Source organism: Leptodactylus fuscus, chromosome 1 (assembly GCF_031893055.1).
Source record: "Leptodactylus fuscus isolate aLepFus1 chromosome 1, aLepFus1.hap2, whole genome shotgun sequence".
Classification (NCBI taxonomy): Eukaryota; Metazoa; Chordata; class Amphibia; order Anura; family Leptodactylidae; genus Leptodactylus; species Leptodactylus fuscus.
The window spans coordinates 38,985,828-39,002,894 of NC_134265.1; the positions used below are offsets into that span (position 1 = coordinate 38,985,828).

At 45.5% G+C, this 17,067-nt stretch overlaps 1 protein-coding gene across 1 annotated transcript in view; it reads left to right on the forward strand.

Moving 5' to 3' along the window:
• KIAA1328 (KIAA1328 ortholog) overlaps positions 1–15,403 on the forward strand; it is a 118,426-nt gene extending 103,023 nt beyond the window's left edge. The window contains exon 11 of the mRNA XM_075269737.1: positions 14,338–15,403. Coding sequence (XP_075125838.1) covers positions 14,338–14,554 — 217 coding nt within the window. The 3' untranslated portion in view covers positions 14,555–15,403. The remainder of the gene's footprint in view (positions 1–14,337) is intronic.
• The last annotated feature ends 1,664 nt before the right edge of the window (positions 15,404–17,067 follow it).

A 17,067-nucleotide genomic window follows, 5' to 3' on the forward strand; every position in this document is an offset into this window, starting at 1 on the left:
CCCTTAAAGGGAGTCTGTCAGCAGGAAAATTATCATCAAATTAATGACAGTACCTTGTAGGGCAACCTCTGCACTTTCCAAAAATGTATTTTTATTCAGCTCTGCAGCTCCATTTTCATGAAAGCTGAAAAGAGCTTCAAGGGTGTTTCTTCTCTTGTTTGGATTTCATTTTCGCCTCCAGATAATCCTCCCTCCCCCCAACTGCCATCTAGCTTCTCCCTCTATTGCTTGAGTGACATCTTCAGGCAGGTTTCACTTAATAATTCCCATTGTAGTGAATGGGATACAGAAAAATACAGCCCGGCTAGTGTGTAATTTCCAAATTCCACAGCAGATTCTGCAGCAAAATTTAGTCAAGTGGAAAAATTCAACTTCAAATTCCTGAAACTGAATGTTTCAGCTAGTAAGAATTCAGCTATGTAAATATACTCTTAGGGTATGTTCACACAGCGGAATCGCAACACTTCCACGCGGCTAGTCGCGAAGGGATGGCGGTGTAGTACACAGGCATCCCGTTGCGGCATTCCACTCCAGATTAAGACCGAAGAATGGGCCTAATTGGGAGGGAGCCTTGTGCCGCGGATGCGCGGTTGAGTCAGCCGCTTAATCCGTGACAAGATAGGGCAGCTCGCTTCTTTTTCCTGCTACTAGCTAGCGGAAAAAAGAAGTGAACGGCTTCCAATGAAGTCAATGGGAGCTGTTTTTGGAGGCAGATTTTGAGGCGGATTCCGCGTCAAAATCCACTCCAAAAAACTCTGTCTGAACATACCCTAAAAGGTACATCCGCCTCTACATTTTCTGCCCTTCAGTTGACCGTGGCAGAATGCAGTGACATAGTGTTTTTAGTGTCCTGCGCCGATCTCTGACGACCATTTTTGGAGTAGAATTTGAAGCAGAATTTTTCCATTGGACAACATTTGATATCAAATTCAGTGCTTGTCAGGCAGAATTTTCCACTTCCTATGCACTCCAGTGGAAGTTATCTGGCGGAATCTGCCTGAGGATCGAGCATTACACTTATTTTTTTTTTTTTTTTTTTCTGCTCGATTTAGAATTCAGCATGTTTCGTCCTATTGTTTTCAATGGTGGGCAGAGAGCGCAGCAGAGATAAAAATAAGCCTCCTGCTCGATTTAGCTAAGGATGCCGCAGAGTCCACGGCACGAGATTCCCTGTCGGTGAGACCCATTCATCTGGACCTAACCAGCAGTATAAAACTGAGACTGGCAATGCCCTGCGTTCCTCTTCATTTTCCGCTTTGTAAACGACCCTTAGGCTAAGGTCCCACGTTGCAGCAACGCAGCTTTTTTTGTTGCATTTTTTTAAGCCAAAGCCAAGAATGGCCATGTAAGGAATGGGAAATATATAGGACGCTCTTATACTTCTCCCTTCTGCTCAATCCACTCCTGGCTTTGGCTCAAAAAACGCAGCAAAATATTCAATAAAAAAACAAAAACAAAACTGCATTTCCTCATCGTGGGACCTCAGCGTTAAAGATATTGTTCAGGGTTTTGTTTTTTTTTTTCTATAAATTAGGCCTGGGATGTGAAAACAATACTTACCCGTCCTTGGAGTTTTCAGTGACTCCCAACGCGGTCCTGCTGCTCTGCTGTCACCGGAAGTCCTCGCCGGCTGTGACGTCCTGGGTCCCTTCACTTAGGCTGCTGATGGGCCTCTACGGTCACGAGACCACTGAGGCCAATCAGTGGCCTAGGGAAAGCACCCATGTACGTCTTAAGTAGCGACATCATGTGCCCTCTTCCATGACCACTAATTGGTCTCAACGGTCACGGAGGGAAGGAAACAACAGAGCTACGTGACCGGACCATCCTGGGGCATCGGGAACAGGTGAGTGTGTGGTTTGTATGTTTTTGTTGTGTTTTTTTTTTTGTTGTTTTTTCCCCTGCCTAACTAAAAAACAACTTTCCAGCCTGGACATCCCCTTTAAGAGTCTAAAGAAGTCCAAGAGCACCAAAGTTACTCTTTAGTTTATGTAGATTTTATGCTACAAAGCGATTAATAAATCCCCATTTTTGCAGCTAGGCGTTCCCTCCTGTCCCCCGTATACAACATTTTGGCAGTCTTTACGCGGCGGTAATTTATAGTCTCCTGAGAAGTCGTATTAAAAAAAAACAAAAAAAAAAAAACCTACAAACCTTGAACTTTTCTTTAGTCCAACTTTTTCTTAAAGGTGTCTGAGGGGGGGAGTGGGGGGAGACTGTGACATTTGCAGTCCTGACGCCGTGAAGGGGGAATGTCAGATTAAACTTGTTTCTTTATTTTATTATCTCTTCAGTGAAAAGTGCAAGTAGCCAGAATTGACCGGTGCAGCTCCATATGCAGGTGATAAAAGCCGCCATCGCTAAATTAATCTCCCACTTACTCCGGAGCAGGTCGTTAATTGTCCTCTCTGCTTGCTGTCGATATAATGTGAAAATTTTCATTCCCCATTCAAGACAGGGGGGAAGGTTGTAGCCGAAAATGTTAGCATTTGCATTTTTATTTGTTGATTTATATAAAGGACAGCCTCTCCCGGCAATCCATCACTTTGGTGACACCCCGAATATGAATAATGTATTGTGGATTTGGTGGTTACAATCTGTAATAAGCGCCGGCGACTCAGCCAGAATCTTAACTAACCCGGCAAATGTAATATTTATCGACTCATAAACTTTATTGCTTTCGAGGTTCAATAATACTGACCATAGGACATTAATATCACTTATCCTGGTTTTATTTAGGGCAGTTCTGCAAAATAACCAGTCTATTTAACGCTTACTGGAAAATAATTTAAATTTACAGCGTCCGACGAGCCGCACGGAAAAGCGCTTAATTGTCGAAAGAACACGCCGAAGCGCCTTCCTGCCGCTCGGTCACCCCGCGGTTTTGCTAACACTTCTTTATTAGACTCGAATAAGTTTTAATGGACTCGGAATAGTGTGTGTGTGTGGCGGTATTTTTTTTTTCAGTGGCGTTAACATTGTGAATCTCAATAAAGCTTTGTTTGCAATGTATCTTAATAAAGAGAATGTTACAGACTACACGTAGCAGATTCTTCCGTTCCCCCGGGGAACGTTGTAATAGCCTATACTGTATATGCCGTATATGGATATAATGTGCGGTATGTTTATGAATGATTTACATACCAGCGTGTCCACCCTTACTCTTTGCTGAAATGTTTTTTAGGCTAGTGCCCCACGTAACGGGCCGCAGTGGCTGAAACATATTGCGTTTTTTCCCACAACCCTTTTCACAAAAATTCAGCATTTTTTTTTCTTTGCGGACTTTCTGCTTCCATTATACCTATAGGGAAACCATTGGCGTTTCTGAAGGTATAATTGACAATTGTTTTGGAAATCGCAGCATTTCTGCTGCACATATTTTTTTGCGTTGCATGGATGGAATTCGTCATCCACTTTGCAGGGCACCAGCCGAAAGGAGTTTAATAGGATTTTTAAATAGTTGACCCAGGACCCCCACAGATCAGCTGGTTGAAGGTGCAGCTCCCTGACTGCTCACTTCGCAGACCATGTGGCGTCCCATAGCCTGATCGCAGCTGAGTCCTTCTAAGGTGAATGGGCTGAGATGCAATACCAAACACTGCCACTATATGGCAATGTTCTTGGTAGGTACTAAGGAGGCTGCAGCCTTTTCCAACAGCTGATTAGCTGGGGGCCAAAGTGTCTGATCTTCGCCGATCTTTAAATGATAACTTATCTTGAGGATAGGTGATCGTATAAGTCAACTTTAAAGTCTAATTTCTCATGAACCAAATTCAAGTCCTTGAGAAGCTGAAGCTAAAATAGTGCCAAAAATGGTTACCTTTGGTGTTCTGTTCTGTTCAAGGTGCACAGGACAGCCATAGCAATGATTTAGGTAGCATGGGTGTTTTGTTTATTTTTTTCCTCTCCCTGTGTCTTCTTCCATCCTGGGTTTCAATCTGCTAGGCCTTGGGCAGAGCTGACTGCGCATGCCCGGGCCACAAGAAAATTGCCACTTACACCAGCTTACTGTATAAGTTGCCACAAGAAAATGGCCGCTTACACCAGCTTACTGTGTAAGCGGCCATGTTCTTGTGGCCCGGGCATGCGCTGATAGCTCTGCCCATGGCCTAGAAGATTGAAACCCAGGACGGTAGAAGACACAGGGTGAGGGTGTTCCTGAAGTAGATGTAGGCGTCACTGGAGAGTTTTCTCGCAGCATTGGGAACGCCTCCAGTGCTGCAAGAGAACTCATTTGCATACCAAAGAAAACCCAAATTTATACCGAACTGCGGCGTGGCGAAGACATCTAAAGGTAGGAGAAGAATAGCCTTTCTTAAGTCTATTCCTAGGTGTTAGTCAGAAAAAAAGGTATCCAGTGATAAGATCCCTTTAAAGCAGCACCACCAAACTCTGACGCAGATCCTGGCTTGCCCACCGTCAGAAGGTTATAAAGATTATTACAAAGTGCTTCAACTTTTCACTAGGATAGTATATAACTGTATACATGGACTATAAAAAAACAAAAACCAAACTTCATCTCTGCCCCATCTCCCCATATTAGTCTCAGGTCTGCGGTATAATAATCCACCACCCTTATACATAAATGTAATGTATAGGCAGGAGGGAGGGAAGGCCGAGCATGGTCTGTATGTTACGCTATGATAAGAGCTGATATTTAGAGGTCACGGCACCTGATGATGGGCAGGGGGGGCAGATATCACTAACTTGTGAAGATGATGTGGGAGGGGGTTTCTTTTAAAGTCTATTAAAGAGATTTAGATTGGAGGGATCTGGTCGCTACTGATATAATATCATCATAAGTTTCAAAGGTGCCATAGCTTATTATAGATCTCCTGATAAATGGAAGAAAAGGGAACCAGGATGGTGAGGGTTAAGTAGATGTGAAGTCACAGGAGACAGATGGAGCAACAGAATATGGGACTTTAGGTAACAACCTTAGGAGATGGAAGAGTACTAGTGAGGACTATGAAGGATTTCCTTGTGCCTTATACCTGCAGCTTTCTTGGGATTCTCCTCTGCCTGTTGTCTTCTCAGCACTTTGTCTTTTCTATCCACTCCTTTCTATCTTGAATTCATTCATAGAGCTTCAGTCGTGTTGTAGCACTGGAGTCGGGGAGAATTTCTCCTTGGCACCATTAGTAATTCATTGCCTTGGGTAACACCAGCAACGCTTGTGGAAAGGCCTTGGAGGTAACCCTGCACTTTCACATCTTATCTACACCCTTCACCCAACCCTGTGCAATGACTTGCAGAGGTCACAGAGCATGACTACACCCAGGCATCGACCTTTCCATGGTTCCATCATAGGACCAGAACAACTGATAGGTGGACTGCTACAACAGCAATGTACAGAGGCTGAGGGATCCCATTAACTATAATATAATCTGCTGGGTGTCCATTCTTTAAAGGGATCCTATCATTAAAACTCAATTTTTTTTCTGCCTACCACGTTGGAATAGCCTTAATAAAGGCTATTTGTCTCCTACCTTTAGATGTCTTCTCTGGGCCGCAGTTCAGTATAAATCCCGGTTTTCGTCTGTATGCAAATGAGTTCTCACAGCACTGGGGGCGGCCCCAGCGTTCAAACAGCAGTATTGTAAGCGGCCATTTTCTTGTGGACAGCAGGCAAGCGCAGTCGGCTTTGCCCGAGGCCTACAAGTTTGAAGCCACCGCCGTAAGAAGACGCAAAGAAGACACGTTCCTAAAGAAGATAGAAGCGGCGCTGGAGAGTTCTCTCGCAGCATTGTGGACACCCCCAGTGCTGTGAGAGAACTCATTTGCATACCGACGAAAACCAGATTATATACCGAACGGCAGCGCAGAGAAGACATCTAAAGGTAGGAGAAGAATAGCCTTTCTTAAGGCTATTCCTATGCGGTAGGCAGAAAAAATTTAGTTTTAATGATAGGATCTAATAATGAGCGAACAGTGAAATATTCGAGATTCGTTTCGAGTAGAGCCTCAATATTCGACTACTCGATCGAATCCCATTATAGTCTATGGGAAAAAATGCTCGTTTCAGGGGAAACCACTATTCGACTAAAGGAGAGTCACCAAGTCCACGAATAGCAGGAGGAGAGTGTTTAGGAGGAGCGCTGTGCAGTTAAAGCGCACAGACCCCATTATAGTCTATGGGGTCCGTGCACTTTAACTGCACAGCGCTTGCAGTTGCGCTGAAAAAAAGTAAGCTCTCTCGTAACCGCAAGCTGTCAGCTCTCCCGACTAGCAAAGACGAGCCTGCGACAAATCAACGCTGGTTCTGCAGCAGGCTCGTCCTTGCTAGTCAGGAGAGCTGGCAGCTTTGCTGTTACGAGGGAGTTGACTTTTTCTCATAGGAATGAATTGACCAGTGTTGATTGGTCAGTGTACAGCATTCGGCCAATCAACGCTAGTTCTGCCGGAGGCTCGTCTGTGAGGAGGCGGAGTCTAAAATCGGAGCACAATGGAGACTGCTGTGGTCCGATCTTAGACTCCGCCTCCTCACAGACGAGCCTCCGGCAGAACCAGCATTGATTGGCCGAATGCTGTACACTGGCCAATCAATGCTGGTCAATTCATTCCTATGAGAAAAAGTAAGCTCCCTCATAACAGCAAGCTGCCAGCTCTCCCGTCTAGCGTTCTTGCAGAACCAGCGTTGATTTGCTGAATGCTATACACTGTCTAGCGTTCGGCAAATCAACGCTGGTTCTGAATCGAATATTTACTGCGAATAGCTAGTAGTATTCAATCGAGTACGAATATTTCGAATACCATAGTATTCTATCGAATACTACTCGCTCATCTCTAATAGGATCCCTTTAAAATTGAAACTGGCGGAAAATAGTCAAACTTACAAGACTTCTTCAGCTGGCAATTTTGGCCGTGCACTGCGGTGTAGAGGTGAATGGGATTTTACAGAAAGGGGCTAAAATCTGTTAATAAAGTTTATTTCCCATGGGCACATTAGTATACTCTGGGAAATATGCTAGTGACATAAAGCAGTTGCCAGTGGAAATCTGCAGACCCCATAAACTATAGCGGGGTCTGCTGGTTTTATACTGAAACTTGCAGGACTTTTCTCTCCGCCAATTTTAAGCAGAATCTGCAGAGTATTGTCCTACAGAAACTCCAACCCAAGTGTGAATCCAGCCTTACTTTACCCAAAGGCAGAGGACCTCTTTGAAGAAACTGCCCCGCACCTATCTTTGGGTTGTCTCTGGTGGCTTGGCTCTGTAATACCAGACCCAACCCCTGATCAGAGGTGGCGCTGTTTGCTATCCTGGTCCATCCCCTTGAGTGCTGCCTCTCATTATAAGCGGACTGCCGACAATCATGTGAGGGATGATGATAATCCCGCCGACTGGTTAACAGGACGCGGCACGCTCCGCTCAGTCGCTAATGCAATGTCATCATTAATGGGAGATGAAATTGTCCCTTTCATGTGTGATTAGGAACCCTTAGCCTGGAAATGTCCGTGTCTGCGTGTTACATGTGTAAGTGCTTTTACTGTCATACAACATCTGTGTACGAAAGCAGAGAGTGCATCCAATTTATTGTTCTGCCGCCGCTTTAATCTTTATCGACTCCTCGCATTCTTCGCTGTAGCGCTCCTGTTCTTTGTTCGCCGGCTTTGAAGATATTTTTACAGCCTTCTTGTAATTTACGATTCAAGTCACAATTAGTAAGAGGTGGCAGCAAAGACGGAGCAAAGAGCTTTAAATGAGCTGCTTATAGCGCAGATCAGAATCGCCGCCGTGCAATGATTAACTCTTGTCTGTCTCCTCGCAGATGCCGCTGACATGTTCGCCGTGCCAAAGATGCTGGGAGTGCGACCTCTTGTTATAAAACTACAAACGTGTATAGAGGAGCTATATAGGTTATGTTTACTGGTAATGCACCCCGAATACCTGCAGGGGTGCCACATATAAGATGGGCATGGTTATGGGGTACTTACAGCTCATGCTGCGTTACAATGTGCTATGCCCGGTGCAAGCATTCTAGCTCTGAATCATTTTGTCAAGTGCATGTTATGCCATACAGGGCATAAATAGTATTTCTATACAGTGTCGCAATGATACTGCCATACAAGGCATAAATTGTATTTCTAAAGGGGCCACACGGTGGCTCAGTGGTTAGCCTTGCAGCGCTGGAGTCCTGGGTTCAATTCCTGCCAAGGGCAAAAAACCATCTGCAAGGAGTTTGTATGTTCTCCCTGTGTTTGCGTGGATTTCCATCCCATACTCCAAAGACCTACTGATAGGGAAATTGTGCGCCTCACATAGGGCTCACAATGTACAATCTACAAAAAAAAAATAGTATTTCTATACAGTGTCTCATTGATACTGCCATACAGGTCGCAAACAGCATTTCCTTATGGTTTCAGTTACATAAATGGATATAAATAGTTCTGCCATACAATATCAATCCTAACTTCATAAGGTGTCTCATAAAGTTTTTTGTTCAATGTGTCAGTCATACCGTCAAGTGCATCTATGATGCTGCCATACAGTGCATAAAAAGGATTTTTTAGTGTCTGTCGTACTGCAAATCCATATAGCGCTGCCATACAGTGTTTCATTCATACTTTTCTAAAGTGCACGGACTATACACCCATACGGTGTCTCAATCCTACTGCGTTCCATTCATTCGTCTGTCTGCATAAAAAAGCACCGCAAGCAGCACTTTTCTCTCCGCATTTTTCACTCTTTTTGGGCGGAAACCGAACAGAAACCACACTTTTTTATGTACATTTTCCATCTGGGGGTCCTCTGAATGGAAACCCGTGCACAGATGTGAACCAAGCCTTAGAGTTTGTGCACCTTCTACGATGTGTGGGTGGGGCTAGTTAAAAACCAGGAACGTGGCTCAATATGCTAAATTGTGAACCAGATACTGCGCCTGTATTTTGGCCGTTGCACTACATCCACTCCTGGCTTTCTCTCAAAGAAAATGCATCAAAATCTGCAATAAAAGAATCTGCATTTTCGCAATGTGGGGCCTCAACCTTAAGGCTAAGGTCGCACATTGTGGAAACGCAGATTTTGTTGCATTTTTTTGAGCGGAAGCCAAGAATTGCTATTTAAGGAATGGGATATATATAGGACGTACTTATACTTCTACCTTCTGCTGAATTCACTCCTGGCTTTGGCTCAAAAAACCGTAGCAAAATCTGCAACAAAAAAAGCTGCATTTCTGCAACGTGGGACCTCAACCTTAAAGGGATTTTCAAGGCTAAATAATTGATTATTCTTAGGATAAGACCAGCAGGGGGTGACACCCAGGCCGCCGGCCGATCAGTTGTCTTCATGTTTATGTTGGTGCTTACCATGTACAGTGCTGCACATCGCCTGTGCTTTGTATGGAAGCTCAGCCCATTCACTTGAATGAGACTGAGCTGTTATCAGGCTGTGTAACCAATGCTGTCACTACATGGGAGCATTGCCTCTGACCTGACCTATTCACTGCTGAGTATTTGTTACACTTGGATCCAGTGTAAGCTATATACACCAGCAGGACACATCTATCTTCTGCCTGGTGATGGTGCTATTTATATGGATTTATTGTAATGTTCTCATTACATGTAATTAAAGACAGTAATGTTTTCCCACAGATGCTAGATGGATATTTCGTTGTGAATGACTCCTTAGTCTGGTGTATCGCTCCTATGTAGGTACGTTTAGAGATAATGCAAGGGTTAACTATCCCGGGAGCCATCCTATTATCTGTTCCTGGAATCAGATGTGGGCTGTAGCGCGTCACTTGTTTTCTCTCTGTGATCTTATCCGTACATGCGACCCATGTCACCGGCGGAGCAGGCTCAGAGCCGACATTAAATTGCAGAGCTGCGCGGCGTAACCCCTGACACGGCGGCGCTCCGTACCTGCCAGGCGGCCGGCATTGTTTACCCAGGCTCCAGTTTTAGCCTCTAATTGGCCGCTCACTCATAAAACGCAGCCACCTGTCACATTGCTTAACCCACATGTGAGGTTAGATAGCTGTGTGCTTTGTGGAAATGCCACGGAGCAGAGCTGGGCGCATAATAAAGGACACCTTATCAGCCATTGCAAAAAAAAAATGGGAAATGACTCCCCAGACAGGTGCACGAGCGCCAATTCTCAGTCACTCCGCGCAGACAGCGCTCGGGGCTTGCAAATTAAGCAGCAGCGTCTGTGAACGACTTCTCAGTAGTTTATGGCATCTTATTAGCAGAAGCTGACAGTACGGGGAGCGGGCGGGGGGGGGGGGGGGCAGCGTCACATCTCACAGGGGTCGCTAGAGTCCTCCTAACGCTTTCTTGACCCTTCGTTTACCTTATTAGCTGATGTTTCGTTTATTAAGACGTTACGTCTCAGATTAAACTTATTTTTTATTGATAGGGGTCTGATTCTTGGGGATCTTGTCTCTGCCAGCGCTTGATTCAATATTATGGGACTGAGGGAGGCAGACGGGCTTTGTATTCGGCTGTCCCTTAGGCTAAATCCACAGGTGGCAAAACACAGCCTTAAAAAAGAAAAAAAAAACTGCAAGAATACGAAGAAGCAGAAAGAAGGCTCCTCCAAAAACACTTGTATCTTTCACTGTTTCACTCCTCTCCTGATGGGTTTTGCATTTTTGCCTCCCCCCCCCCTTCCCCATTTAAGTCTATGGGGAAGATACAGAATTTCCGCAGGTAAACTGCTGTGGTTCAATAAAATAAAACTTTATTCACTTTGCTGGGTCAGTAAAATTTTCTAGAAGATGAAAAAGCTACAGGAATTTTAAAAAAATGGACGGCAGAATTTGTAAATCTCGTTTGTTGCAGTTGGAATTCTTGGGCGCTTTTCGTCTGCAGATAGGGGAACAATAACCAAAACCGGATTTGGAATTAAATTACAATATACTCCAGATTTTTCTGTATGAACATGTCCTAAAATGTATTAACAGAATATATAGCGTGAGCGTTAGAGCATGCACTCCTCTCAAAGAGTCGGGTGACCCCCATTCTTTTGATCATTGGGTGGGCCCAGCAGATGGACCTCCACAAATCTATGGGATTGTAAACTTCTCTTTGCAGTCCTGTAGTGTTGAATTCAAGTGCAGGTGCTTGAGACCCCAATTCTCGTGATCGGTGGAGACTCCAGCTCTTGTGATTGGTGGGGACCCCAGCTCTTGAGATTGGTGGAGACTCCAGCTCTCGTGATCGGTGGAGACTCCAGCTCTCGTGATTGGTGGAGACTCCAGCTCTCGTGATTGGTGAAGACTCCAGCTCTTGTGATTGGTGGAGACTCCAGCTCTTGTGATTGGTGGAGACTCCAGCTCTTGTGATTGGTGGAGACTCCAGCTCTTGTGATTGGTGGAGACTCCAGCTCTCGTGATTGGTGGAGACCCCAGCTCTCGTGATTGGTGGAGACCCCAGCTCTCGTGATTGGTGGAGACCCCAGCTCTCGTGATTGGTGGAGACTCCAGCTCTCGTGATTGGTGGAGACCCCAGCTCTCGTGATTGGTGGAGACCCCAGCTCTCGTGATTGGTGGAGACCCCAGCTCTCGTGATTGGTGGAGACTGCAGCTGTCAGACACTGAGGTTGTAACTTGTGGCACATCTCCTTTTATTATCGCCATGTAACAGGGTTTCTAGTGATTGTGTTATCCGTGGACTGTGGCTGATGTTGCAGGTGATGGACAGGGCTGGCACGGTTTCTGGAAATAAGCAACTTCTACCCCTTTAATGTGTGCTAGCCTATTCTTAATACAGAGATGATTGTATGGGTTATAATACATGTATATTCCCACATGAGTGACTTTATGGGGGGCATGGGGTTCTTATAGTCTCCCTATAGCTGGCTGGATGTGTGCCAGGGTTCGCCTGCTTATCAATTGCAGTGGTGTCTGCCCTGTGTGACCTTATCCTAACTTATGGAGAGAGGCTTGCATGTGTGGTCACCTCATATGGGTGCAGCAGGGAGATTGGGGGACCCCCATTACCAGGCTCTCACCCTATTTCACATATCTATGGCTTATCCTGTGGATTTGCCACACACATCTAAGTTACATCCATGTTTAATATACAATTCTTAGATCTCACACTACATTCTCAGGGCGCCTTCACACGGCGTAAGCGCGCCGCTCATTTAGACACGTATGCACGTGTCCGAGCACAACGGAGAGTCCATTGATTACAATGGGAAGCGCGCATGTATCGGCATATATGAGCAGCGCACTTACGCCATGTGAAGGGGCCCTCAGAATGCAAAATAGCACTAGTCTGCTGTACACATAAGCCTGAATGCAGCTCTGGATGTGACTGGAGCATAAGGCAGGCTTTATGTCTTGAACTATAGCCATTTTTTACAATTCTGTCTTTTTTAAAAAAAATTTTTTACAGAATATACATATATACTTCTTTTTTTTTGAATTATTTTATTTTTTCTCAGCAATGAGCGAACAAGCCTCCCCCCAAATCCAGGCCTGAAGAGGGGCCATCTTATTATCCAGTCACAATAGGAGAGCTCTGCAATTCTGCTTCACCCACTTTGCACAATGTGAAGAGATTGCGGAGAATAATGCCCCATAATGTGCTCATGCTGCCCTCCCCATCATTGTAGGATGATTGTATTGATCTGTGGGATCTAATATACAGGCTGGAGGACCTGTCCCTACCTCTCCACATTGTGCCATTCGCTGCTCTTTCATTAAATAGCCCCCCTCCCCTTCACAAACCATTCATTCTGCGCATTGAGCGGTCACCGCGGCCTCGTCCTATACAGGTTATTACTTCTGTCAACCTTATATTCTGCTCCAGGGTCAGGATATTGGGGTGAGGAGATGTTATGGCCCCGTGTTCTTCACCACACCTCTAATAGTTTTCCTTTTTTAGGTCACTTGGCTTTAGTTCTGTTCTATTCAAGTGTAAATGGATTTGCGCACAAAACATATACCGTATGAAAGGGAGCCTGGCACTGTGAGACATTTGGTAGGTGGGTTTGGGTCTCGTATGACATCTCCATCTATACCACCGACCTGGTGTGCCGGACATTGCCAGTCATAGGCAGCGTCACGATGTGGTGCATGGACGGTATGTCTGTGACATATTGCACCCTACAGTTAGGTCCAAGAAGAAGACTCGGGCCTGGAACACTTGTCAGACTTGGGACCTCCATCAGGGAACTTGCAACATAATTTGCTACCATGTAGAATTTTAGTTCCCACTTATCAAAGTGAAAAAAAACTCCATAAAGTGCCCCAATATAAGGATTTACACCCGGCCATGTAACGGCGGTCATATAGATATTATATAGCCCATTGGAAGGCAAGAACCAGAGGTTCAAGATGAAGTGGAAAAACTGCGCTCCCTGGTTGTTGATAGATAGTGACACAAAGACCAATTGTCCACGTATGGATTTATTGAGAAACAAAAGCACGACGCGTTTCGGACCTTCAAGGGTCCTTCTTCAAGTGCAAGAACAAAGCTTGACACGTCAGGCTAGATGCATAGCCAGACAGCTATTCACATCCATTTTCTGATGCTTACATCCATTTTAGTTGCTTGTGATCTTGCGCCTATAGCCTTGGTGTTCTTTCGGGCACTGCCGGTCATTTGGTAGACACATTTTACACTAATGGCTCCTTATAGGGCCCCTACATACAGAAAAGACCACAGTTATTCCAGATATATTAGGGTAACTTCAAACAGAGTTTTTTGGTCAGGATTTTGAGGCCGTATTCGCCTAAAAATCCTGACCAAAAAGATGGCTCCCATTGAAACAGCTGGAACAAGCCGGAAAAAGAAGTGAGGTGCTCATTTTTCAGGCCGTTTCACCTTCGCGATTCGGTCTGAAGACACTCCCTCCTCCCGACTAGGCCCATTCATTGGGCCTAATATGGAGCGGAGTGCACGACTGGATGCCGGTGCAGTGCACTGACATTCAGTCGCAGCTACCTGTGTATTGGACCTCCGCCTCATGTTCCGGTCCAAAATATCCCCTGTGAACTTACCCTTACTGTTTAGATCCTGTTACGCTGAGATCCTTATTGATCATCGTTTTACTGTGTACTGTGTTACTAGGTTGCACCATACCTTTGACTCCAGTCACCTCCAAAGCTGCATTCACACTTCAGCTGCTTTTCTCATCATTTGTCTACTGGGCCATCGGTACTGAGCATATGTAGTTTGCATGTAATATGTGCTGTGTATGTGTCTAGCCTTCATATACTCGTTCATTGGAATCTGCCATGTTTATAACAACCAATGACAATCTCCACTCTACTGTGGCTGACCAGTTCGGCTCAGCTATGTCACGAGCAGAACAAGAGTTGTCCAAGTTCCGTAGTCTTATCGTCTGCTCTGCATTCATGTCCTATTTGTCTCTTTCCATCCAGGTACGAGACTTCTCTCATCGACATGCTGGAAGCCATCAGCCCCATCTCTTCGGAGAGACGACGACCTGCGCACAGGGAGCCCTATGACTTCGGTATCCCCAGCCCGACCCCCCGCACCAATTCCAAAGCCTTTCAGCCGGCGGGTAGGAGACGTGGACCTCCCAGTGTGGACCCAGAAGAGCGAGAGATGCTGGAGGAGATCTTCTTCATCTGCTGACCTATAGTCACACACTGTGCTGCAATGACTGCTGGGTAAACATTGCACCCGTATGGTTCTCCCTGGAGGCCTCAGGCGTCCTGTAGCCCAACCTGGATCTCCATGGAGTGTTTTGGATTCATTTAAAGGGGTTGGTATGAAGCAGCAGTGAGGAGCCACAAATCCCAGCAGTGCCTTATCGCTCACAAAAACCCTTCCACCATGATGAACGGTTTTGGAGTGTTGTGCGGTGTTTTTTTTTTGTTTTTTTTTGTTCTTTTTAAATAATTTATTGAGCAGATTTGTGTGTGAACACGCTGATACTTAGAGCAGTAATTTGCTGCTAGGCTCAGCTTCACTACGAGCCACAGAAGAGCATTCAACAAGCTGGATCATTGTGCCATTAACCCGAGATCAATATCATAAACTGCACGCACCGCGCCGCAGTGCACCGAATTAAAATATGCATCTACTTGTATACCTCTATGCCATTCATGTATTCACCTGGGCTGCTTTGTTTTTCACAGGTTCGGTCATTCTTTTAGCTTCGGGATGTTAAACGGTGTGTGGACCATAAAAGTAGGAGTCACCTTGTACATACAATACATTACTTATCTTGAGTTATAGCCTATATTGTACTCCAGAGCTGCATTCACAATTCTGCAGGTTATTAGGAGCAGCATGCTTGTCATTGCCTATAATAGGGGCTATTGGTTTACCTCTAATGAATTACTGTACACAGACTAAACCATGGACAGCACCCTGAACAGGCAGAGATTTCAGCTCTGAAGGCAGACAAATTAACGCAGCTCTGGAATATAATACAGGCTGTAATTATGTGACGTAATAAAACTATTTACTGATGACTGTTTTGGTTTACCATAATGTATTATGCACATTGCAATTCCCATATCATGTATTGGAGGGGGCTGTCCAGTTCTTTTATCCTCAGCATAGGCAATCCATAAAAGATCAGTGGGCGTCTGACAATCAGGACCCCTGCTGATCAGTTGTATGAAGGGGACACAGCGCTCGTGAGAGCGCCGTGACCTCTTCACTGTTACATCTCATGCCATGTGATTCATAGTGGCCGTGCAATGATTTTACAGCACATTGCAACAGTCCCTTTAAACAGCTGATCAGTGTGGGTCCTTGTTGTCAGACACTGATTGTTTTTTTTTTTATTGAAGACTTATCCTAAATTGTGAATCTGAATCGATGCTGTTTTCCCTTTGGACAAGTTACAGAGTAGAGCGGGGACAAAAAAAAAAAAGAAAACATTCCCTGGCGCTTCGGTGTCTGCTGCTGTCCTGCACCCCATGTGACTGCTGAGGCCAATCAGAAGCTGGAAAGGACCCAGTGACATCACTCACATATGTCACCAGGTCCTTTCCTGAGGCCCCTGATTGACTTCAGCAGTCACATGGTTTTCAGAACAGTGGCAGACAGCGGGACAAGTGCATATGAGTGTTGCATTTTTTATATTTCACCTTCCCCGGCCTCCTCTGTGAGTTGTCCCTGACCGATCATAAGGTGAGGGGCTATGTTAGGAAGTTAGGGCTGACCGCAGGATCTGGACCTGCTCTCCCTACAGCTTACATTACTGCTCAATTTAAAGGGACCACGCTCTTTTCTTTCAGTCCCACCAGCCTCATTTATAACACTGGGAGATTGTTCTTGCTTTTATAATTTCCCCTTTTCAGGAAGCCGTATGTGTCTTTAGAAAGCTGTAATTTCCACAATTTTGCACGTCCCCCTCCCTTCTCCCCCTGTCTAATTACACAGCGGCTGCATTTATTTCCACAATTTGAAGCTTTCGTCCACTAAACAATAACCGGTTCTACAAATCTGTACCCAAACTGTAATTAAATGTGGAGATTGGAAGGGGGGGGCATCAACACGTCGCACGCAATTACAGAGCCCCCATGTGAATTACCATCCAGCGGTGCGGACGGGATAGAAAGCCATTACAGAGAAGCGGAACAACTTCCAGTCCCATCATCATCTTATGGCCCCGTTCAGACAGGCAGATTGTGCATTAGCTGTGTGTACAAAACCCAGATCCAGAACACTCTGTCTACAGTAGTAGGGAGGAACATGACAAAACGGGGGTTAACTCTGCTTCATCTCTATGTACTTTTAGCAAGACTAGCTTGGGTATTGCCAGACTGTTCTGCAAAAACATCTATTGCTCCCTTTTATCAGCCATAGCGAGCAGAGCCATGTCACGCTGCCAAAACTATGTCATGATCTGTCCCCGATCACTGCTGAGGCCTCGCCTATCTCCAGTGGTCAAAACCTGCAGCGTTACCACCCATAGGAGTGATGGTTTATCTCTGTGGCCCCCATACACACTACTGTATGCGGCAGTGAGTCTGGGGCAAATCTCAGGACAGGTCCTATAAGTGTCCGGTTTGCCACCCCGGGCTCACTAGAAAAGAGGCAACGGGTGGCCCACACGTCTTCCATGTGCCATTGCTCCCATTTTACCACGGATTGGGCACATGCACACAGTTGCGTGCATGTGTCTTTCA